The 25,177-nt window shown below is 34.4% G+C and overlaps 1 protein-coding gene across 1 annotated transcript in view; it reads left to right on the forward strand.

Annotated features, from left to right (window-relative positions):
* The window catches only part of CSMD1 (CUB and Sushi multiple domains 1), a gene marked incomplete at its 5' end in the record, with an annotated part of 480,927 nt that overhangs the window by 264,627 nt on the left and 191,123 nt on the right, over positions 1–25,177 (forward strand). The window contains 6 exons of the mRNA XM_009646490.1: positions 3,048–3,186; positions 7,930–8,117; positions 10,206–10,400; positions 16,676–16,792; positions 19,034–19,147; positions 21,074–21,169. Of these exons, the coding sequence (XP_009644785.1) occupies positions 3,048–3,186; positions 7,930–8,117; positions 10,206–10,400; positions 16,676–16,792; positions 19,034–19,147; positions 21,074–21,169 (849 nt within the window). The remainder of the gene's footprint in view (positions 1–3,047; positions 3,187–7,929; positions 8,118–10,205; positions 10,401–16,675; positions 16,793–19,033; positions 19,148–21,073; positions 21,170–25,177) is intronic.

A 25,177-nucleotide genomic window follows, 5' to 3' on the forward strand; every position in this document is an offset into this window, starting at 1 on the left:
AGCGGCAGAGACAACGTGTGATGAACTGACCCCAACCCCCATTCCCATCCCCCTGCGCCGCTGGGGGGGAGTAGGTAGAGAAACTGGGAGTGAAGTTGAGTCCAGGAAGAAAGTAGGGGTGAGGGGGAGGTGTTTTAAGATTTAGCAGTTTTTATCCTCTCCTTCTCTGATTTTGATTGATAATAAATTTAATTAATTTTATCAAGTTGAGTCTGTTTTGCCTGTGATGGTAACTGACAAATAATCTCTCCCTGTCCTTATCTCGACCCACGAGCCCTTTGATCTACTTTTCTCTCCTCTGTGCGGTTAGCGGGGAGTGATAGAGTGGCTTTGGTGGGCCCCTGGCATCCAGCCAGGGTCAAACCACCACAATCAGATTTCTTGTTCAACTAGTGGGCATATGGTGCTAATGCTGGAGTGATGCTTTTTGCTGAACCCAGTTATTTCATACTTATGTTTAATGACAGCTGCATTCTCAAGATTAACATTGGTTTTGGATGTAATTTTCTTGCTATTCTATTCTTTAAAATTAATACAAGTTTAAAAATTACAAAGTCTAATACAAATAATTAAATGGAAGAGGTGGGTAAAAAATATTTTCTTGTTTAAATGGTCTCGTTAAAATGGTCTTGTATATAATAATTTAGTTATATAAACTGTGTTCATTATTTATTCTGAAAATTTTCTGAATTCTCTTATAGATTAAATACCCAACCTGTGCAATCCCTAGGAAGCTAAAGATATTTTTTTCTGAAGCAGGATGCTTGTTGGGAAAGGTAGATGCAGATAAGAGGGTCCAAGTGACAATGCTGTTGAAAGAAATGAGATATATTTCAATAACACCAGGAGAGGGTGGGAGATCTTTATTTGAAACAAGTTGTGATTCTTGGTTCTGTAGTCCTATATGGCATAAAGGTTTCTCTAAGGTTCTGGTCAGCAGACTAATAATTTAAGGCTTAGAAGTCTTGCTGAAATATATTTTAAAGTTGTTGCTGTAGCTCTTCTAAGATTAATCAACATCTGTGAAAAATTATCTGCTAGGTATAATATTTTTTTAAATCTTTATGCTTTTGTTGCCTATTGATTTATAATTAAATGAAGACTTACTTTAATGATCCCCCAAACCAGATACAATGTTTTAATACCACTGAAATAAGCATAACGTTTTTATTTCTACAAGCCATTTTCCAAAACAGCAAAGCCCCAAACAACTGCAGTCCTTCTGTTTCTCTAAAGTGTTTACAGATATCTCAAAAATACTGGTAAGGAGTCAGGGTAATGCAGGATGGTGTCTCTAACTATATCATCTAGCATATAGATGATATACTAGATATATCTGGTATATATCTAGATTCTATATGACATACTAGATTTGGAGTATTATTTATTCTGAACATTGTCTTCTGGATACCTTGTGTGCAATGTATAAATAACAGCATGAGAATGTTTACTAAACACACTGGGACTATTCACAAATTAAAAATAAACAAAAATAAAAAATAAAAGACATCTCATGCCTAAAGGTCTAGAAGAATCATACTCTTTCTGTAATTACCAATTATAATCATTCCATATTTCTTCAAAGTCTAGTAAAAAAAAAAAAAAAAAAACCTAAACACAAAGAATGAAATAAAGAAGGAAAGAGAGAGAGTACCCTTGGGCAAAAAATATATATGTAATGTTATTTTTCCATATATTCAAGGTGACTTGGAAGGGGAAAGCAGATTAAAGTAATCTTTACTGTAGACATGACGATATTAGAAAACTTAAGGGTTCTTTAAAGCCTTTATATGTAGTTCTAAAAATTACCATAAAGACCTTATTTCAGCATGCTGACTTATAAATTTAAAAAAATATTTACATTTAATAACTCTACAACTCATTACTCTGAACGTTGTGCAACTTCCATTCCTGATTGTTTAATGTTTTCTGCTCTATTTGTACTTTATAACTTTGATCATGTTTATCTCAGGGTAAATCCTCAACACACATACGGAACATGTGAAACATTTCCTACAACCATTATTTGTGAATAAAGCCAAAAAGACATAAAAATTAAAGAAAAAAACCCACAAAAATCCCACAACATGGGTCAAAATTAATGTCTAAAAGACCAAAATTACAGACACAAAACCCCCCAGATATATAAATATACTAAATGTTTAAATAAATAAACAAATAAATAAATAATGGAGGGGAAAAAAAAAAGGTTTAGTTTGTTTTCATAAATATCACAAGAGGAATGTCTTCATTAATGTTTTCATTGTGGTTAAGAACATGTTTTCCAGGTAAATTTTCTTGCTCATGCTTTAGTTCATTATTTGAATTTTCTTGGAGCTTTTGAATGAAACTAAACTGCAAGATGTGTTCTATGAGTGCACCTGTTATACTCCAATATCTAGGGAGCATTCAGTCCATTGGGCTAGAATAGCAATGGCTTGAAAAAATCCTTTTTTAAAGTGTTTAATGCAGGTTCCAAATCCTCAGTACCAACTGTTTTTCACTACGGATGTGTTCCTATCAGTTTGCGTGACTTGGTAATGTAGAAGCAGCCCATGTTGACTCCTATGTGATTATCATCTTTGGAAGTTCCTTATTTGTTTAAATGTAATGTTCAATTTATGGTAACTAAATTAATATATTTGATTATTGATTTGCATAATATCTTTACTGAGTGAATCAAACTGTTACATCTACAGTTAAAAAAACTGCATCCTGAATTCTGCTATTGAGCTTTCCCAGTTCTTAAAGTACTTTCAGTGCATAAGAAATACTTCAGCCTGATAGAGATGGGATTAAGTAATAGCAAGAATATATAGGACTTTCTATGTAATTTCATATTTTTATTCCTTTAGAAAGAGCTTTTCTTGTGCTTCTTTTGAATATGAAGAGGTTAGTTTTTTAAGGAAAATACAAAAATGTTTGCTAGCTGGAAGTGGGAAAGCTCTCATTTGTTTTCAATTATTATTATTTTTTGTAACTAAGCTAATATATGCTTGTGAATTTAACATGTGACTGTATTCCTATTTATTTTTACATTGTGACAGCTGCATGTGGAGGAAACCTGACAGGCCCAGCAGGAGTTATTTTATCACCTAACTATCCACAGTCTTATCCTCCTGGGAAAGAATGTGACTGGAGAATAAAAGTAAACCCTGACTTTGTCATTGCCTTGATATTCAAAAGGTACCATTTCTAGATGAATGCCTCTGTTTAACAGGATTTTAAATGTCACTTCTAAAAATGGCATCATTTATCACTTCTTAAAGCTTTTAATTATGTTCTCTGGCTAAGTCCTGGAGCATGCATCTAATATGTGCTATACCATTGCTTCCAAATAACATAAAATAATACAGTAGTATGGCACTTTTGATATCAAATATATTCCTGAGCAACAAAACTTTCTGTGACCTATGAAACAAAGATATTTGAAAAGCAACGTTGATTTGTAGAAATGCTTTGATTTATGTTGTACTTCACAGTAGAGACTTGAACTATAGTGGAAACCTGGCTGTAACTCAGTTCTTAAAGGTTTTTACAAATAAAGACTAAACACATTATGCTTGCAGTGCATAGATCAGAAAAAAAAAAAAAAATTGGTCTACTTAGTCAAGAAATGAAAGACATCTAGATAATGTTGTCCAATAATTTTAAGTTTTATTTACTCAGTGTTCCATTATCAACCTATATTTGTTTCACAGATTTTTAACCAAATTGAAATTCAGGGATATAGTCATATTCATGTGTTCAATTTATCATTTCTATTTGAATCAGGCCTACATAATCATCTAGCCTGCTATATCCATGTACGCAAATGCAATTTTTTTTTTTTTATTTTATTATTCTCTGACCGAAGTGTGATTTTTTTAAGCTAAGAGTAGTAATATTGCTGTTGACTTCAGTGGGATAGTGATCAATTCTGATTCTTTTAGGAAGAGGCAATGGCATGTTCAGAATTTTGTTCTATAATATTTGCACTGGTTTTAAAAAAAACAAAACACCAAAACAAAAAAAAGCCCCCCACAGTTTCTTTTGTTGACTGAATGCAATATGTTTTCTGATAAAATATTGATGCACAAGAAATTAAAGGATCAAAGCGTAAGGTACTTGAAATTATATAATGAAGAATATGATAATTCTGTTCTTCAGGTATTTGATCAAATAGCATTAAGGGATGAGAATAGTTCTCCACTAATTACACTCTTGAAAATGTCACATTAAAGGTATGGTAAGCAGCATATTCTGTGGACTGCCTAAATAATCAGCTCAAATGCTCCATTTCGAGTAAGACGAAAGAAACTTATAGTTACTCAGTATTCAGGTTGGTTTGTGAATTCTATTTTAAGAAATATAAGTATGGAATTTGCAGTTTATGCTGTATTTCCAGTATATTTTATAAGTAATTTCAGTCCAGTAGTGCACATTGGAGTGCCTAAGTCTTTTCTAAATCTGATATTCTGTGCTAGCAGTTCTTAAATTCCCCAGACAGAAATCTTCCTTTGAAACTTGAATAAAAGGTTATGCCATAGCTCCTCAGGTTTTTGGCACTACCTTTTACAAAACTATCTGATGTTGGAGAATATTCTTGGAAACTCAACCATCTTCTTACTGATGGTGATATAGGGCCTTTTAAAGTGTAGGTTGTGGGGTTGTTAATCTTACAAATATTTTGACAAAACTGATAAAAAAAAAATTGGAACACAAATGAAGAAGGAGGGGAAAACAAACACTATTATCTGTATACATATAGGTGTTAAACAGACAAAATGGAAAACTGACTTTTTTTTTTAATAGTACTGTATTTCTAGTATAAATGGATCATAAGAGTAATGTGAATTCATATTTAATGGAAAAGTGTGCAAATACATGTTGATAACTTTGTAATAGAAAAGTAAATTGAGATAGTTTTACAAATATATTTAATGTTAGAACACACATAACTTAATGCACTGTCAGCAATGAGGTCACCCCTCAGTCTCCTTTTCTACATACTAAACAAGCCCAAAGTTCTTAGCTGCTCCTCACAAGGCATGCCTTCCAGCCCTTTCACCAGCTTTGTTGCTTTCCTCTGGATGCATTCAAGGACCTTCACATCCTTCTTAAATTGTGAGGCCCAGAACTACATACAGTACTGTAGGTGAGGCAGCACCAATGCTGGGTACAGCGGGATGATCACTACTTTTGACCGTCTGGTTGTGCTGTGTTTGATGCGCCCCAGGATGTGGTTTGCCCTCTTGGCTGCCCAGGCACACTGGTGACTCAGAGCGAGCCTGCTGTCCACCAGCACCCCCAGATCTCTTTCTGCTGGGCTGCTCTCCAGCCACTCCTCTCCCAGTTTACACTTGTGCCCAGCATTGCTCCATCCCAGGTACAGAATCTGGTATTTGGACTTTAGTTAAATTTCATCTTGTTAATGATTGCCCGATGCCCCAATCTATCTAGATCCCTCTGCAAGGCATCTCATCCCTTAGGTCAACAGAACCTACCAGTTTGTTATCATCAGCAAACTTGCTTATGGTGCAGTCAACTCTTGCATCCAGGTCATTGATACATATATTGAACAGAACTGGCCCTAGAATTGAACCCTGAGGAACACCACTGGTGACTGGTCGCCAGCCAGATGTAGACCCATTCACTCTAACCCTTTGAGCTCTGCCCTTCATCAGGTTCTTCACCCAGTGCACCATGAACCTACTAATCCCACAGGTGGACAGCTTGTTCAGAAGGATGCTGTGAGGGACAGTATCAGAAGCCATACTAAAATCTGAAAACCTACATCTACCACCTTCCCTTCATCCACTAGGCGAGTCACCTTACCATAGAAGAATATGGTCTGGAGCACAGTCTGGAGCCTTATGAGGAGCGGCTGAGGGAACTGGGGTTGTTTAGTCTGGAGAAGAGGAGGCTGAGGGGAGACCTTATCGCCCTCTACAACTACATGAAAGGAGGCTGCAGCGAGGTGGGGGGCGGTCTCTTCTCCCTGATCATGGGGGATGAGGGGAAATGGTCTGAAGTTGTGCTAGGGCAGGTTTAGGTTAGACGTTAGGAAAAATTTCTTCACAGAAAGGGTTGTCAGGCTCTGGAATGGGCTGCCCAGGGAAGTGGTCGAGTCCCCATCCCTGGAGGTATTTCAAAGATGGGTAGATGAGGTGCTTAGGAACATGGTTTAGTGGTGGGATGGCAGTGTTAGGTTAACGGTTGGACTTGATGATTGTAGAGGTCTTTTGTAACCTAAACAATTCTATGATATCAGATTAGTTAAACAGGATTTTCCCTTTGTGAATCTATGTTGACTGTGCCTGAGGATTGCATTATTCTTTAAATGCCTTTCAATAGTACCCAGTATAATCTTTTCCATAATTTTTCCAGGAGCTAAGGTTAGTCTAAACAGGCCGGTAGTTCTCTGCATCTTCCCTCATGCCCTTTTTGTAGATTGGAATAACACTGGCTAGTTTCCAGTCAGCAGGCACCTCCGCAGACTCCCAAGACCTTTGGTAGATGATGAAGGGTAATGTTTCTTTGACATCTGCAAAATCTACTTTCTTAACATACCATTTCCTGTTTCTTCTATCTAATTTTTTTTTTCATTGTTAAGCAATATGCTACAGCTAAGACTTGTACTATTCTCAAGGAACTAGCTTTGAGAAGGCAGCAGTGTCTGCATAAGATGGGAATGTGGGCTGAGAATAGAGATGCAATATATTTTGTCGAATGTGTGTTGGCTGCCAAAAGATTGAAAACTATTGCCCTGTACTATTTGCTTTTCCTTGGTTTTGGTCTGTAGACTGCTATTTCTTTCCACTTTTCTAACTGTAAGCTAAAATGGTCTGTCTTAGCGAAAGTTTCAAAGCATTTTTCTGGCTACTTTTTCCTGTTGAAGATAGGGCATAAAATATTATTAATTATATGAAGCCATTTCCATTTGACATTACTTTAGGATTTTTTAAAAACTGCTAATTTCTTCGCTAAAGATATTGTTCTTTTTTATCTTAACTGATTTAGAAAAGTTTGTGTCTAACAGTACTAACTGATGCAATAGAAATAAAAGCAGCTGACTACCACACTTGCAAAGAAGCCAAATATTTATTTTTTTTTACAAAGATAATAAGAAAGAAAAAATTCACTCACTTGACTGAGTCCTTCCCTGTTTTTTTTAATGTAGTTTTATTTTTCTTATATTTTCTTTAGTGTTCATAGTATATCCTTTTATCTATCTCTGTATACATTTCTCATAAAAATGCCTGGTTTTATCTTTATGTTGTCTCAGAACTCATCTCAATTAAATTCCTCTGAAAGACATACCATTCACATTATCTTCATAATTGCTTTGTATAAACATATAAATATCATCAAATATGGGATAGCGTAGATGGTTTAGTGAGAATAATAATTCAATTTAATTTATCATAACTGTCAGATATAATTTGGGTATGAACAAAGGCAAGTTCCAGGATAGTGCTCTGTCCATTTGAAAGCACCTTGTTTCTGAAATGGTAAATTTATGTTTGTAATGGGTGGATTTATTATCATTCAGTATAGCCAACTAAAAGCTGGACTTTTAATTTAAGCTGGTTTTTTTGATCATTCCTGTGGTCAACGGTTAAAGGCAGCCTTTCTGCAGCAGGTGATTCATTCTATCTTGAGCAGGTTTTTAAGATCAGTGGGAGGATATGCTTCTTTCTGCTTACTGTAGACAGAACCTGCATGTTGGCCTGATATTAGATCTTTTGGAAAGCTGAAGGTGTTCAGCTCATGGTAAAGAGAACTCCATTGAAATTTAGTAAATTTTCACTGTGAATCATATTAAAAGAGACTTTTATTTCTGGAGAAGAAAATGTGTTAGGCAGAAGATTGGCAGCCACAGTCACAGTAGCTTTTAACTCATGAAAAACAAATGAAGACTTAATTCTCTTTTTCCTTTATTTTCAGTTTCAATATGGAACCCAGTTACGATTTTCTACATATTTATGAAGGGGAAGATTCCAACAGTCCTCTAATTGGCAGTTTTCAAGGCTCTCAGGCTCCTGAAAGAATAGAGAGCAGTGGTAACAGCCTGTTTCTGGCTTTTCGCAGTGATGCTTCTGTTGGAATGTCAGGATTTGCCATTGATTATAAAGGTACTGTTCTCGCCATAATCTCTGGAAACATAAAGGGAAAGAAATGTTAGTATTTGTTGAGATTCAAATCTGTTTACTTCTAGAATGTACTCATACTGAACTGCCAAAGACCTCTTTGCATCGATGTAGGTTTTAAAAACTATTTTCTGTGAATGTGTGGAAGAACACAGAAATCCTATTTCATGAAAACTCTTTCACATTACTTACGCACATTTTCGTCTTCCAGAAAAAAAGGAGATACAGAAGATACACATCAAAAGTAGCATTTGGAAAAGAGTTGTATAATAATAGAATTGTCTTACCCAATTACAATACGTGCCTGCTGTTGCTTCTTTGCTGATACATATCAATACATTTTTCTTTCCACTTTGTTGTTGAATCTGCATATACATTTTTTAATAACTACTGCAGGACAATATTTGCATTTTGGGGGGGGGTATGAACAAAGGCCTATTACTATCCAGAGAATAAGTTACAATGACTGTTTATTAAAGACATACACTCAGTTTAAATGCTGGTTTCTTTTCTGGTTGCAGATGTTGTCTCTGGCTTGATTGTCATCTCTACTGAGATTTATCAAGCTATTTTTCATCAGCAGAGGTGCTGCCTCAGCTTCTTGTTCTTGACAATGGAAGCGAACCTTTTCGATTTACATGTCAAAAATGAAGGAACAAAAATATCTACAGAATACAGAAATGACATACCAATGAAAGAGAGGCATGTTAGAAAGAACTGTTAAATCATCTTTATATTTAGTTTTCATGTTCCTTCCAGCATCATGCATTATTCTCCACATTGGCAAGGTTTTTCTTCCCAAAGTAATTGTTTGTATTGTCATAGATGAAATCTTAGTCTGTTTGTTCCTATCTTAACTTGAAACAAAAGATAAATAAATCATGTTGGCCTGCAAAGAAAGAAAATGACAAGTTGAGCAGAAGGAGATAAAGATGCCTGTTGAAAATATGCATACACATTTTCACTGTGTATTTGCTGTTCTTAGCTTAGTCTGATATGTTTGCCTCTGCAACTGGAGTTAAAAGAATAATAAGAACAAAAAATATAACATATAAGAGCAGAATAGTATATTTTAAAAGTTATTATATTCAATGGGCAGTACTTTTGTGCTTAATAATTCAGTATTTTTACTAAGCTCATTATTTAATGTTATTTTATATAAAATATATTACTTTATATTTCTAAGTATGGACATCCAGTTTGCTTTCTGATAAAATTCCTCAAGTATTTCATTAAAATACATGCATTATTAGCATTTAGTAAGGGAAGGATACATGCTATAAACTTTATGAATTTGACTCTGGAATTTTTTTAATAAAAAATCCTTGCCTCCTGTAATGAACTTTATTTGTATTAGGTACATCCTTCCCTCCTAAAGAGTTCACATACTTAGCATAACATTGTTTATAGAAGTAACATTACACAGTATTTTCATAGATTTTAAAGGGAATAAGTTGTGTTTAAGCCTTTTTCTTTGTTATTTTAATTTGCCAAAGATTATGATAGAAATCCTTACTCCTGTTAAAATCGATGTCTATACTCATGTTGACTTAAAGATTTTGTACCCATTAGCTCAAGACAGAATACAACTGTTGTGCTTATTTTGTCAGCCTTCAAGCTCCAGGTATTATTAGATCTTCTTAAGTATGAAGTTTAAAGGAACAATGCATTTTTAATGTTTAAATTGTTCTATAGTATGGCAGCTTTCTAACCAGAAATTATTGAGTACTGAGCATGATAATTGGTTAAAAAATGTGATAGTGTTAAGTGGTGAATTCTAGAAATGGTAGTTTTTCTTCTACACTACTAAACTTCATCGGAGTCATTCAACTTTTGGAAAGTTCTACTAACAGAAGGTAGGAAGAAAATGCTGTTGTTTAGATCCTCTCAATATAATTTCCTTGGCCAGATAAGCAATCTAATGCAAATACCCATGATCTTGTAATAAGCATACAGAAACAAGAAAAATATATTATTAAGCTGTTGAAAAATGAAACTGACTGGAAAAAACACTGTTAATTGTTCAGTTTTAATTGGAAGTGTATATAGATTTCCTTTCATTCATTTTAACAGAAAAGCCACGGGAAGCTTGTTTTGATCCTGGAAACATCATGAATGGGACAAGAATTGGAACAGACTTCAAGCTTGGTTCAACTATTACTTACCAGTGTGATTCTGGATATAGGATTATTGATCCTTCAACTATAACATGTGTAATCGGTGCAGATGGAAAACCAGCATGGAACAGAGCATTGCCATCTTGTAATGGTATGTACTGTTTTCTTACCATTTCCCTTCTCGCCCCAGTGAATTCAGAGTTTCTAAGTCCCTGAGGCTATTTGTATGCATATATTTCTATGCATATAGCTTGTATTAAAAAATACCTGAAGATAAAAAATACAAATTATGATGATGGGAGTTTTGGGCTATAGCTTAGTCATTAATGCATTGTTTTAACTGTTTCGAAACATTTAAATTATGAAATCAATTCATATTGTTATGTTCATAATGATGATTACAATGTAATATGTAAGTTTTCATGGTTTCCTCTTTACATCAATTATAATGGAAGGCTTTGTAATCTGTATGAGAATGCATATAAAATAGACTAAATACTATTTATGAAGTATTACTGGCCTATCCATTGTTTCTTTTTATTCTCTTTGTATTGTCTGTTCCCCATTTATTTTTTCTTAGACTGCAAGTAGGGACAGTCCTTTCAACAAAATGGAGCTTCAATATATGATTGATTTTTAGTAATAGGGATTTATCTGTGCTCCCACAAAGTCTCAAGTATTATTATTTTCAGATATTACCTTCCTAGTGAAAGTAATTTAGATCTGCCTTTTAAAAGGATGTAGCAATTTAAACTAAGCATATATACTATTTGAATTGTGCTCAGAGCAAGGACTGGAGACTGGAAATAGATTAAGTTGTTAGGCTATTTGCAGGCATGATTTTGGTCCAGACCTTATAGCACTCTTCAAAATTTCTTAGTCAAAGTACGGGAGTAAGCATGGGACAGAGGCTGTTCCCAGTAGGCCACCCACATATGTTTATGGAAGTGTGAGTAGTAGTACTAGTACTATTACGGGTATTTGCTGTGGCCAGTTGTGCTATTTGGTCTCAAGGCCATAGAACAGGCTCTTGTATTGTCTAGTGTCCAGTGTAGCCATAGGCTAAGTCTGTGTCTATACACCGAAAGAAAAAAGGCATGGGAAGCTGATGCAGTGAGTTGCTGATTATCCATAGTGCTTAATTGCTAGTTCTCTCCATGACTTCCTCTGTGAAAACACCACTCTACTAGACTTCAGTGCAAGTCTCTCTTTATTTCAAGCACTTTGGATTGTAATCCCTGACCTGATGCACACACACAAGCACACACAATAAGAATCATAGAGTCATTTAAGTTGGAAAAGACCTTTAAGATCATCGAGTCCAACCTTTAACCTGACGCTGCCAAGTCCACCACTAAACCACGTCCCTAAGCACCATATCTACCCATCTTTTAAATACCTTCAGGGATGGGGGCTCAACCACTTCTCTGGGCACCCTGTTCCAATGCTTGACAACCCTTTCTGTGAAGAATTTTTTCTTAATATCCAGTCTAAACCTCCCCTGATGCAACTTGAGGCCATTTCCTCTTGTCCTATTGCCCATTACCTGGGAGAAGAGACCAACACCCACCTCACTACAACCTGCTTTCAGGTAGTTGTAGAGGGCGATGAGGTCTCCCCCAGTCTCCTTTTCTCCAGGCTAAACCACCCCAGTTCCCTCAGCCCCTCTGCATAAGACTTGTGCTCCAGACACATCACCAGCTGGACACACTCCAGTGCCTCCGTGTCTTTACTGTAGTGAGGGGCCCAAAACTGTACACAGTATGCAAGGTGCAGTCTCACTGGTGCAATGTATGCTTATGCATGCACACACAGAGGCACGCAGACACACATGCACCCTTTATTTTCATACATGTACAACACACGTGCACGCGCACAAAGACATGCACACAAATGTATATATCATTTAAACTTATCTTTTCAGAGGTGGGCAGAATATCCACAGAATTATGGATTTTGCCAATTTAAGATGGAGATTGTAGAACCACTCTGTAAAGAAAACCAGTAATTTACCAATGAACAGAAACCCCAGAATAATGCAAAAGAATGCAACACATATTTTCAACCTTTCAGATTAGAGCAACAGGTCAATAGCTGCATGCTAAACCGATTTGCCCACAAAAATGAAATTACTCTAGACATGTTTTTATTATTTGTAATATTATATATTCTTATAATTTATTTTTTTATTATATAATTGTATTGCTTATAATATTATCCTATTACATGTATTATATTTTATATATAGGATTTCCACTTACAACCTCTGCCCAAAGGCCCAGGACATCTGTTCAAACTCAGCCCTGGGCCTTCACTCCCTGACTGAATGATGTTATATATACTTGTTTAAAGTTCTCTTTCTGACCCTGCCTCCTGGATGGTCCTCAAATCTACACTGTAATCACTTCCTTTAATGTTTTGACAAATGATCTTTCTAACACTTAGCTCAAGAGGCTCATGGCTGCCTTTGCTGTAAGGGCACATTGCTGGCTCATGTTCAGCTTGTGGACCACCATCAACAAAAAAGAGGAATTGGGATGGATGTTTTTTTTCTCAGGGGTTGTTGATTCAGTAACTTTCGTTTTTAAAAGATTTTAAAGAAAAATAGCAAGTCTTTTTTCCCTCCATATGGTGAATATTTGGAGCACATGGAAGAGCAGAATGAATTGTTTTACTTATAAAGAGTGCAGAATGCAGCTTTTGCTGTGACATTGCAATAGCTTAGCTTTAAGACCTTATGAAAGTACACTTGTAGAAGAACTATATTTTGTATTAATTAAGAAGTAATTACTAAATGCTAAGTAGTGTAGAAAAAGAAAAATGGCACGTGTTTCACCTTGCAAACTAATATACTTCTCGTCTTATTTTTTGGGCTGTTTGCATCCTTGACACAAAATTAAAATTTAAATTTAAAAGTCAACATTTATTTTCATAATTTCTTAAAGCAGAATGCACATCCTATTTCTTAAGAAATAACTTGGAATTAAAATAATACATATTATTATAACACTTTACAAAATATGAAATAAAAAATTAGGGAAAATATTCTTTTAAATCCTCTTTTTTTTACACCCAGAAAATAAGGGTCTAGAACAGACAGAGGGAGCTCCTAAAACGATACCTGTGTTTTGAAAAAATAGGCATCAATATCTCATACTGAGTTCATTTTGAGGATCATCCAGTAATTAAAGATAAAAATTTAAAGATTTAAACGTAAATTGAAGATCTAATTTAAAGATAATTAAAAATCTAAAATCTTACAGATTATTTTTCAACATAAATCATATGCAACTTTCTTTTGGTTTGTTAAAAACATTCTATATTTATACAACACAAATGCTGAAACAGGGGATAGAGGATAAATTAGTTAGCCATAGCTCTGAGACTTCATTTTAATTTTCTGCCTCAATAATTATAAATCTTATTCCAAGGTGACAATTAATGCAGTATTGAGATGCTTGTGATACCTGAACACTGGATGTCTAAAGAACCAGAAGCTACTAACTGAACAATTTGATATCTTGACACTGTTAAATCTGAGTAAAACTAAACAGGAATACATGCTTGTACAAGTACTTTAAGTCTATTTTTCTCATATGGTTTAGTGTGCATTCCATTTTAAAACACATACTCTTAAGACTTCAGTTAAGGTGTGGGGGTTTTTAAAGTTTCATTTACATGGCTACTACACTTGTGTCTCTGGTATGGAGTAAACCCTACTAGATAAATAAATATTTATCTATTTATACTCCTTTGTGCAGTCTGAAATAAGTCTTTAATAAAATAGACTTGATTTATGAGAAGGGCAAAATCTCAAATTGTGGGTTATAATGGAACTACATATTACGGAGAACTGCATGAGCTTTTTGGATCCCTGTCAGTCTTCTTTTACCATAGCGCTGTAATGATGGCTGTGCCAAAGATCCAAGGAAGTAGTGTGAGGAATCCCTCTTTCTGTCACAGAGCATGGGTTTTGAGCAAAATTGAGTCACTAATAATTTAAAGTAAAAGAACAATGATGTGAGTAGAAAGTGTAAACAAAATAACTAACTTTATGTTTAGATATAGATATGAAATACAGATCGATTGTATAAAAATTATTTATACATAATTTTAAGAGTAGGAGTCATGTGGGAGGCCAGAACCAAAATACACTCAGGACCACCTTGGTTCTCACATAAAGCCTCCTTGTAATATACAACTTAACCCAATCAAAACAGAAAATGTCAAACAAAAATGCTCATGATGCAGTTTTAGCACAATGTTCCGAGTTTATAGTTCTTTATTTATACGGATAGTTAATTGCCCCTTTTTTAACTTCTTTAAAATATTCAATGGAAAAACATTTCAAATTTTGAAGCATGAAAAAGGGAAAAGAACCTAAAATTAGTGCTGTATGGTAAATCCTATGAATCTCTGAAAATTATGCACTTAGTTCTTTAAGTCAAGTACGCCAATGAAGTGCATTAAATCGACTTTATTTCTTTGTGGTGTGGTTTTTATGGTTGTCAGACATGATGAAAACAAATTTCATATTTATCTGGGTAGCAGCTGGCAACTGCCAGTAGGTGTGTTCTGAAACACTAATGGAAAGTCTCAGGCATACCGTTTTCATTATTAATTTCAAAATCCTTAATGAAGTTATTAAAATACATCCTCTGAAAATGTAGGCTTTGCTCACTAAACCAAACATTACTTATAGTCATAACTGAGAGCTCTGTTGAGGATATGTTTGACTGCCACAGCACTGCACTGATAAATTTTACAGCCTTAACCTATAAGAAAACTTTTCTTGCATCTTTTTTAGCCTTAGCAGTCACAGGCTTTCCTTATAGAGTGGATATACTACAAAGATGTTATCATAAATATTATCAAAGATATTATCAAAACCGTATCTAAAAATAGGAAAACACATTAGAAGGGAACATTCTTACAAGTCCATAACTTTGGAATTTAAGTGAGGGATAGTGATATACTTTCATTCCAGTGAAATGTTCATGACTTCAGAATTTCATCTGGTATTTTAGAAGACAGACTTTGTGGCTTAGTTTCTGGTATTGTCAAAACAGGAAGAGAAAAAAATACAAAGTTTTTAAATTCATGGCATGAACTGATTCCTTGTGATATTTGAGTTTCACCTCAGCCACATAATCCTATTCAGCCTCCTGATAGATTAAATTTCTCACCTTCTATCATTACATTGGATTTTTGAATAATTCATATAAGCAGCTAAGAGAAGATACAGATTTGTAGTATTAATTGCTGCCTGTATAAGGAAGTTAAACCTGAAGAGATATTTCAAGTGTGATTTTAAAGCCCAGTTGCTGTCAGGGAGCAGAAGGGAGGTCTGCTCCACCAAAGGGCATATGAGCCAGGAGCTGAGGCTGACCAAAGCACAGGCTGTGCCCTCACTTGCTGGGCACAGCCCCGCAGCACAGGAGCTGGGTCAGCAGGGTCTTTTGATAACCCCAGGCCAATGAGCTTGTCCACCTGGACCCCAGGTCCTTCTCCTCAGAGCTGCATTCCAGGCAGCTGTTAAAATGTGATGTGCTATATGTAAGATTCCTAGAGAGGAGTAACATTGGTTTACTTTGTTCCTTATAGTAGAAAGTAATAGTTTAGATTATGCAATGATCTTTTCCTTGCTTAAAACCAAAAGTATTCCAGTTCTTTATAACTTAATCTATTTATTTATTTTTAAAATAACTTTTATGTTTTGGTTCTTGGGTAAAATAATGATGTACAACAATCTTTTATTCTTGTAAAATCTATAGTTTTCAGTAGTGTTTTATGAAATCATTTGGCCAAAATAAGAGTTTCTCTTACTCTTTTTGTTCGTTTTATGTAAAAATGAATCCCAAGATCTTATATGTATAGGATATATGCTCTTCTGATAATCATCTAGGAAGTTATGAAGAACAAGGTAATTCAAGCATACATTCACAAAGCAAAATCCACGGCATTCAGTGCAGGGTACTGTTAGCGTATCTATGTATTCCTCCGAGACCCAAAAAAACTGTGTTTTGCCATCTAATTATGCCATTTAATTATTATATTGTTTTTCTGAGCTTTTTCTTTACATAGATACATAGATAGCTAGATATAGGCATATATTAAAATAAAAAAAAAAACAAAAAAACACACCTAAGTTCTGTGTTTACAGTTTCTTTCAACTAAATAATTTATACTGCTAGTCCTATATGAATACTTATAGTCAAGTAAAACTATCATGTATTCTATTTGTAAAGAAATTTTAATAAAAATTATATCCTGAGAAAGAACTGTTAAGTATATCGTTATAGGAAAATCAAACAAAAGCAAAAGCACTAAACTGTCACTTTGTAATCTTTAGGTTTTCATTTTCAGACTGAATTGCTACAGATAGCTGTAATTAATGTAACATGTTTGTTTCTGTTTTGTTTCCAGCACCATGTGGAGGGCAGTATACTGGATCAGAAGGAGTGGTTTTATCACCAAGTTATCCTCATAATTACACTGCTGGACAGACTTGCCACTATTCAATAACTGTACCTAAAGAATTTGGTAAAAATTTCTTCTACTGATTTATCAACCATTAACTATTGTTTTACTGTTCAAATGTCCTTCATGTGCAGTAGTGACCTTAGATTTTCAATATAAAGCAAATTGCTTATCAAAAATAAATGTATTCTTGACACAGAAATTGATTTTAGGGTTTTGACATTTTACTTCTGCCTAGAGTAATCAATAGACTTCAGCTAATTCTGTGTCTGCTATCCAAGCATATCCTGAATACTTTCATTGATTACACAATTCATCATGATAGGATAATTATTTATTCAGGCTTCCTGCGAAGTAAAATCAGTTGTCAAAAAACAAGCATCAAGTGTTCTCTTATATTTTAACCTTTTTTTTTTTTTTTTCATGTTTTAACAAGGGCAAGATAAGTAAGATCACATTTAAAAAGTACAGTGGAGGGAAAGAAAGCAATTATACATAAAAATGCCAGAAATGCTTGTGAAAAATCAGAAAATTGGTTTTTAAAGTGTCAGAATACTTGGACGAAATCTCTAAAAGTGATGCAATTGTATGCAGGGCGTGGTTTTCTGCAAAGCAGGTTTCCCTAATTCAAGTCCAGACAAATACCAATAAGCTCAATGTTTTTGTTCACAATTTTTGTTCACAGCTTTGTAGTAAGGAAATTATTCATTCCATTTTAATCATGTTTTAGAAAGTTTGTTCTTACATTTCAGAAGCATTTCTTCAGAAAAAAAAAAGTTTCACAGTAGATAGTTGCAACAATATGGTTATATAATTATAAAAAAATATATCTTAACTAGTTATTGTCCTATTTCAAAAAACACAATCTGTATCTTATAAAAGTTATTCGTCAATGTTTTAGGGGAGGGAGTAACATAAATCCTTGAGATTTAGACTACAGGAAAGTTTAAAAGTTCTCTGTATTCTTTATTATAGATTTTACTTTTATACAAGAGAAAGTGAACTTTGACAGGATGCAATTCTTCTTTTTCCTGCTAGAATTGTATAGAATGCAATAAAATAACCAGTAGAACAAGTAAGTGGCTGGAACTTATAGAAAGGATCCATCAAATCATTCAGAGTGATTAGGTCCCCAAGACAGTAGCTATGGTGAAGTGTTATTGAAGCTTCACAGAGAGACAGATTTGTCCAACTACCAGCTTTATTACACAATATTTTTCACTACAATTCCTGATCAAGAACGTACAAAATAATTCCTAGGCCCATATCAGTAGTTGTAAAGTTCTTAATTTTTTAAACTTTATTTTCTTAAACAAATCCTGTGGTCCAACCTCCTGATTTTTAAAAGAAGGGCTAAGTTTGAAGTTCAATTAGGTTGCTCAGGTCTTTTTCTGAGCAAATTTTGAAAATTGGCAAGAATTCTTCTTATGCAAAAATTGTGCTGCAATTAAGACCCATGGTTTGTATAAAGAATCTGGAGTAGGTATAATTTAAAAACAGATTACTCCCTTGTCAACCAAATATGGGTAGCTGGAGTGACAAAGTAATATTTTTTTAAATTTGTTTTTACTGCTTTATTACTTCATGTTTCTGTTGCTATCTGATATTTGAATTCAGTGAACCATTTGATATTACTGGTGAGAGGTATCATATAATTAAATGATTTATTTGTTAATACGCTTTAAATTATTTACAGCTGAAGTACAAATTAATTGCAGCAATATGTCAAAACACATTGATATTTTTAACATTTGATAGTTATTTATTTTCTTTGTGATAAAATAAGTACTAATACAAAGTTATAAAAATAGCCAAATCAATAAGTTTAAAACATCTTCCTCTGATCAAAGCTGAATAAGCAATTAATCATGTGTGACAATAGATGCTCCCTGACAATTGCTAAGGTTGTTAATGAAGTTTTGGTAAAAAACTTTCATTTTTAGATATTCCATTTCCTTATTCTCATAGGTACCTATGCAATAAGGAACAAGACTTTTTTGACTGGAGAGCACACTGTTGGAGATAGTGATTTAATTATCTTCATTTCTTTAAAATTAAAAATAATGAAATAATGAAAAGCACATCAGATTCTTATTACTTATGTTTACTACAGATGTTTTATCGTGGTAGACAATAAATTAACTTGGGAAGGATACATGCAGGAATCCACTGGTAACTAAGACAGGCAAAAATACACACCCCCCACCCCACCCCTTTTTTTTTAAGACTAGGTTCTTGTTTTATCGTCTCTCTTTTTAGTTTTTTCTCAGTCTCATTTTCTTTTTTTTTTTTTTTTTAATGTAGTTGTGTTTGGACAGTTTGCCTATTTTCAGACAGCTTTGAATGATGTGGCAGAATTATTTGATGGAGAAAACTCTCAGGCTAGACTTCTTAGTTCACTGTCTGGATCCCACTCAGGTAAGTAATAAAGAAAAGAAGTATACATTTCTCACACATCTGAGTATGGAAAAAAGTAAATCAGGAGAATGTTATGCATTTCATGTAGAAATATAATAATAAAGTCACTAGAACAGGATGCCAAGAGACATGGAATACCCTTCTAAATTTTTGAATCAAGACATTTTTCTGGAACATATGATTTAGGCAAGAACTGATCACTGGAATGAGTGCAGAAAAGATTGAATTAAATTTTCAGATCTTTGTGCAAGAGGGCAGATTGGATGGTATATTTATCTTCTCTGCCTCTAAACTCTGTGAATTACACATCTACATTTTCAGAATGTCTAATTTAAACACAAATTACTTGTATTCACAAAATGCAATTATCTGTATGCAAACATGCACTTAGACTAAAAGCAGACCAGCTGTTGCATTCAGGTAACTATAGCAAAGTGTTGACCCTGTGAATTCATATTAAACTTACATGGATTTCAGCATGGCCAGAATTTCCAATGTATGTATATATAGTAACTGTTCATCTCAAGTAGATAATATACAAGTATATTTCTGCAGCTATGAATATGTTTTGTCATAGAGTCCTAGTATTTAGGAGGGTTTATATGCAAGTTTATGATTTTTGAAATCCTGGGTTTTTCATGGCTTCTTGGTTTTCACTTTGAACAATTGGAGAAATACTTGTTATTAAATGAATGTAACATACCTCTTTTGTTTATAGAAAACATTTTATTATTTGAAAAGTTCAACTCTCCATTTTCCTCTGGTGAATCCTAGATCTTTGTGTCCTAATAAGAGTTCACAAATTGATTATTTTTTTTTTTTAAATTAGTGGCAAGTGTTCAGAAACAAAATTAAGTATTTGCTTTTTAATATTTAAATTTAAGAGAAAACTCATCTAAGTACCTAATTTTACTGCATCAAACATATAAAAAATTTGAATAATGTCTGTTTTCATAACACATTTGAAAATAATTGAGGGGAATTTAAATTTGAAATTTTTACTTATTACTTATGACATATCTAATTTACATTGGTTTAGAATAGGATTCTGTTACCTGGGATTGCTAGTTACCATAATATAAAACTAAACTAAGTGAAAGAAATATAAATCCTATTTATCCCGTTGTCTAAGAAATTTTAAACTAGTGTATTATCATTCATTTCAGTAGAATTTCCTAAAATATGGTTTGATATAATCCAATTAGAATAAAAACAGTTGTCAGATGGAGTGGCATCCTTGCAGTGTGGAAGTACTGTAATTTTGTCTGTAGCGAGTCATTACTGAACTTTTATCATGATTGTAAATATGAACTTTTATCGTGACCGTAAATAGATATCTCAGGAAAGGAAATGAAGTATATAAAACATCTTTATTAATCCTCAAGTCAATATATTAAATCTGAAATGCTATTAGAAAGTTAACAACGTAATATAGTTCATGAGTGACCATATATTTTATTGGAGGAACTACATGAAATGGAGTCATGGATCTGTTCTTTCTCATTTCAGTTTTAGTTTTGAAATGGTACACATCACATGAAGATCGCCTGTGGCATTTTTCAAATACTTTTAATTGTTCGATGTGTTTTGCAAGGCAAGGTAAAGCTGTCAGTCACAGAAAAAAGTTAAGCAAAAATGTTAGCCCCAAATGACAGTAGAGTTTCCCAGACAAGTAGTTTATTGGAGCTCTAGTTCCAACAGCTGCAGTAAATGTCAGAAAGTTTATGTTGTTGAATCATAAAGTCTTTTTATTCTGACAAGTTTTCAAACCACTAATGACAAATTTATACATTGTTATTTGCATTCTTTTGAGCTGTAGAGGAAAACATAAAACTATGTATTTTAACAGTATATTTCATTAAATACTGAAGAGTTGTAACTTGTTTCTGTTTTGTGTATTTAATTTTTTTCTCTTTTCATTTGTAGGAGAGACATTGCCTTTGGCTACATCTAATAAAATTCTTCTGCGATTTAGTGCTAAGAGTGGGGCATCAGCCAGGGGGTTCCACTTTGTTTACCAAGGTAAACATGTCTGCTTTTGGTGGAAGACACTGGTGCCATTCTCACATAGTGTATTATTTTGAATTCTTCTTAGGTCTTAAAGTATTTCTTTCAATATGGGTGTGGTCTTAACCTTTTTCCAGCCATCGGGGACTTCACCTGATGGTAGGCTGGCTTCTTAATAGCAGTTGTCTCCGGTGAATACTGTCTGGCCCATTGGACTTGAATATGTCCAGCTTCTCTCAGTAGTCTGTAATCTGTTTCTCCCTTACTGCTGAGTGTTCATGTCCTCCTCAGACTGTAGAAGTACATGCTGAGGACTGTGAAGGCAAGGCAAAAAAGGCATTTAACACTTAAATATTTTCTGCAAAATTCGTCATTAGGTTGTCCCCACACCCCCAATGCAGCAATATACCCACATACATTTTGAACTTCTCTTTGTAATTAGCATACCTGTAGACTCTTTTTCCTTAATGCATTTTGCTAGTTTTCACTCCAGCTGGACTCAGACTTGCCTGATTTTTGTTTCTAAGTAGCTGAGCAATGCTGTCATACTCCTGATTTATTACCTGTCATTGCCTCCAGCTGTGGTATGTTCCCTTTTTGCATTTACATTCTTTGAAAAGCTCTTGGTCTAGCCCTGCAGACTTTCTACCCAAACTCCCAGTCTTCCCTCACAGTGGGATAATTTGTTCCAAGGCTCTCAAATCTCAGCAAAAATTCAGTAATAGCCTTCCCCTTCATGCCTGTTCCTTATGAAAGTCCATGTGCCAACTTCATGAGTATGCCAAAATCTGCTCATCTTAATTCCAACCTTCTGCTGGTTCTTCAACTTTATCATCTTGTGGTCCTTGCAGCCCAAGCTGGCATCTGTATACACATACACAAACACATTTTCTCTGTTTGCAAGCAGATGGCCAGGTTGTAGCTATTTAATTTAGTTATCTGATAGACATAGCTATTAAATCTGGCCAGCATTTTTCTTTAATAAAATAAGTAGAGACAGGACCACAGAAATTGTTTTGTAGACACAGGGACTATTACATTCAATTTTGAGGAAAAGGAGATATACATCTTTATTTTGTATGGAGTTGGATGTAAGTTACTAGACTGCTGTGGACCAGAGGAGGCACATATTTGATCTCTGTTAAAAGCCATGATTCCCTGAGATCAAAGTGCAAACATGACACTGGGTAGCATTTGAAATGGACACTAGAAATCCACCCAGAATTGCTAGCTGGATTTTGGAATTCAATAAACCAGTAAAAATAAAATCAATAGGTTTGTTACACAATGTCAACATTCCAGTGATTTCTGATGTATATTCAGACATTATAATGACACAGAAAATAGGTCTTTTCCTGACACAGCTGAGTTTGAGGAGATACTATGTGCATGTCTGCACACTGCAGTTGAAATGCAAGAATGAGACAGCATGCCTGAGTCCGTTAGTGTGCTGCTAGGCAGCTAGCACACTAAGCTGATCCATGTGTCTGCAGCCCGGTGACACCGGGAGCAGTGCTTCCAGGTCCATGGCCTGTACAGGCAACAAACGTAGTCCTGAAGGGGCTTCTGGGCAGTTCACTAGAGGTATTGCATACGCACCCAGTAAGCTTCATGAGAGGGTCATTGAACACTGTGGTTTATTATATACAAGCTTTTCAGCTTTACTAAATTGAAGTGTAAAGTTAGTTTTGGATAGTTTTAAATAAAATTATCAAGATTCATTTTTAAAAGAAAATATTTTATTTACAATCGAACATAGTCATGTTTTGACACAGCAAGTTAATGGGAAGAACTGTCTTACCTCAAGAATATTTCCATAGTTGTAAGGAGTTTGTTGGGACTGTTCAAACTCCTTCCGGATGGTGTATTTTAAGCCTTTTTACTTCTGTGTTTATAGAAAGATATCACCAGGACTGCACGCTCTACTTTGGATATAGCTCAAGATATCAGTACCTGCCCTTTTCACACATCAAAAGCAGCACTTGCATTTATCATGTGCAATTAATCAGAAAAGATGGGGGATATAAACTTCTGGAATTAGAAAACAGCTTCCAGAGTTTGAGTTCTTATCAGCCATTTGCATATGAATGACACTTTCTGTCTTATTCTCTTTAGTTTTCATATGCCTAAAGTGTTTAGTTATTTTTTGCTTCTTTTAAAGAATCCATAGTGATACAAAGCCTCAATTCTATTAGCTGTATGTGTATACACACACACACATATATTGCTGTTGAACAGTAAGTCTCCAGATGAGAACAATGATATGCCTCATTTCAGTCATTTATTTGGACTATACTTATTTTTAGTAGCTGTAAGAAATAGTTTTTAACAAATGAGAAGTGTTCTTGCAGCAGCACAAAACGAGTCACTTTATTTGTCTCAGGAGAATCATGAAGCTATTTGAATATCCAGGGGTTTTTTTTAGTATATTTTAAAATACATCTTAAGAGCTTTATTTAATACGCACATGTATGTATACATAAATTGGTTAATGAGTTAGTCACATTTAATAAGCTCTATCTATCATTTTCAGATTTTTCTCTCTTCTTCTGAAGCTTGTGATCATAGTTCCAATGACTGCCTGCTTGCTAGCCTTTTAAATACTCCAGAGAGTAACATCCACTTTCACGCTGAATACAGTAATCTGGTCTGCAAAGTCAATCATTTTATTTATCGCCCTCTATTCCAGGTTGACCTTCTTCCATGTTCACTTTTCCAGTGGGCTGATTTCAATTTTGTTTCACAGCAGTATGAAACATTTACTAAAAGATGGTGGATAATTACTATAGAAAATGGAATGTCTCTGTGATACAGCTTGAGAAGTCTAGGTTGCCAACACTATAAGCAAAAGCTAGAAGGAAAGCTAGAGGGGAAAAATCGTTACTGCTTGCATTATTTCACATTCTGATTTGAGCAAGCAACAGATAAGGTTTGTAGCTTTTGGTCCAAATTTAATGGCTTTTGCAATGCCACTTTCTCAAAACTATTTAGCTGCATATGTCATCTGTGCCTTCATTTCTTTTTCTCAGATGACCACATTTCTTTATATTTCATACAAGAGCTAAAGTAATATCTGTAATACCAGACTGAATGAATAGCCAGTCTTTCAGAATATTAGGGACAGGTATGTTGAAATATACTAGGAACAATCACATTTAAGAAGACGGGGAATTATATTTTTTTCAGGTTTATTTTATGCTTGTTTTCCTGCTATGGCATCACCTAAGAAACAATAGCATATATTTTATATAGCTGAGGCTGCAGCAGTACAGAGAGGGTTTTTTTTTTTTTCCCTAAAAAACAAAGTAATAACCTTTCTACTACCCAAAATGTATGGGTTTTTTAATGCTTGTCTTCCTTTACTTGCTCTACCATACAAATAGATGAATTAGTTTATGAGGTCAAATGAGATTTTAAAGAGGACTGTTAAGAAAGTTAGCATACTAGGATGAGGAAGGACCGTGGAAGAAAGACAAAAGGGAAGAAGAATAAGAGAAGAATGTGACTTTAACAATTAAGTTGATCTAATCTGCAACAAGAATAAAATATGTAGCCACACACTTACTGCTGAGTGTAATTAGAGAACAGGACTGAGTGTTACTATTATTTTCCATATGTGTTACTATGACGTTATGTCCTGGTTTACAACACATCTCATAGATGTTTGAAACTGTACTGCATTTTGCCATGGATTACTTAAATCTAAATTCTATTTTGAGTTGTATGGGAGCACCTCACTATGTTGTTATGTCTCGCTTGCATTACATTATTCTTAAGTCAATTCTTCTTAAAACAGGGGAAAAAAAAGCATTAGAAAAATGGTGCCTCTTACAGTGAACGGCATGGTTTATTTGTGTAACTTTAGCATTTCTTAACTCACTGTGACCATTAATAGAGTATTAGTAAAACCTGTGGAAAAACTGAGCAAAATGTCAATTTCAACATGGCATTGAGTGTTTCCTACTGACAGTAGAATAATCTGACACAGCTCTAGCTGTAGATGTTTGTGGCTGCCGTGGCTGT

The sequence above is a fragment of the Egretta garzetta genome, unplaced genomic scaffold (genome assembly GCF_000687185.1).
Source record: "Egretta garzetta isolate BGI_Z169 unplaced genomic scaffold, ASM68718v1 scaffold601, whole genome shotgun sequence".
NCBI lineage: Eukaryota > Metazoa > Chordata > Aves > Pelecaniformes > Ardeidae > Egretta > Egretta garzetta.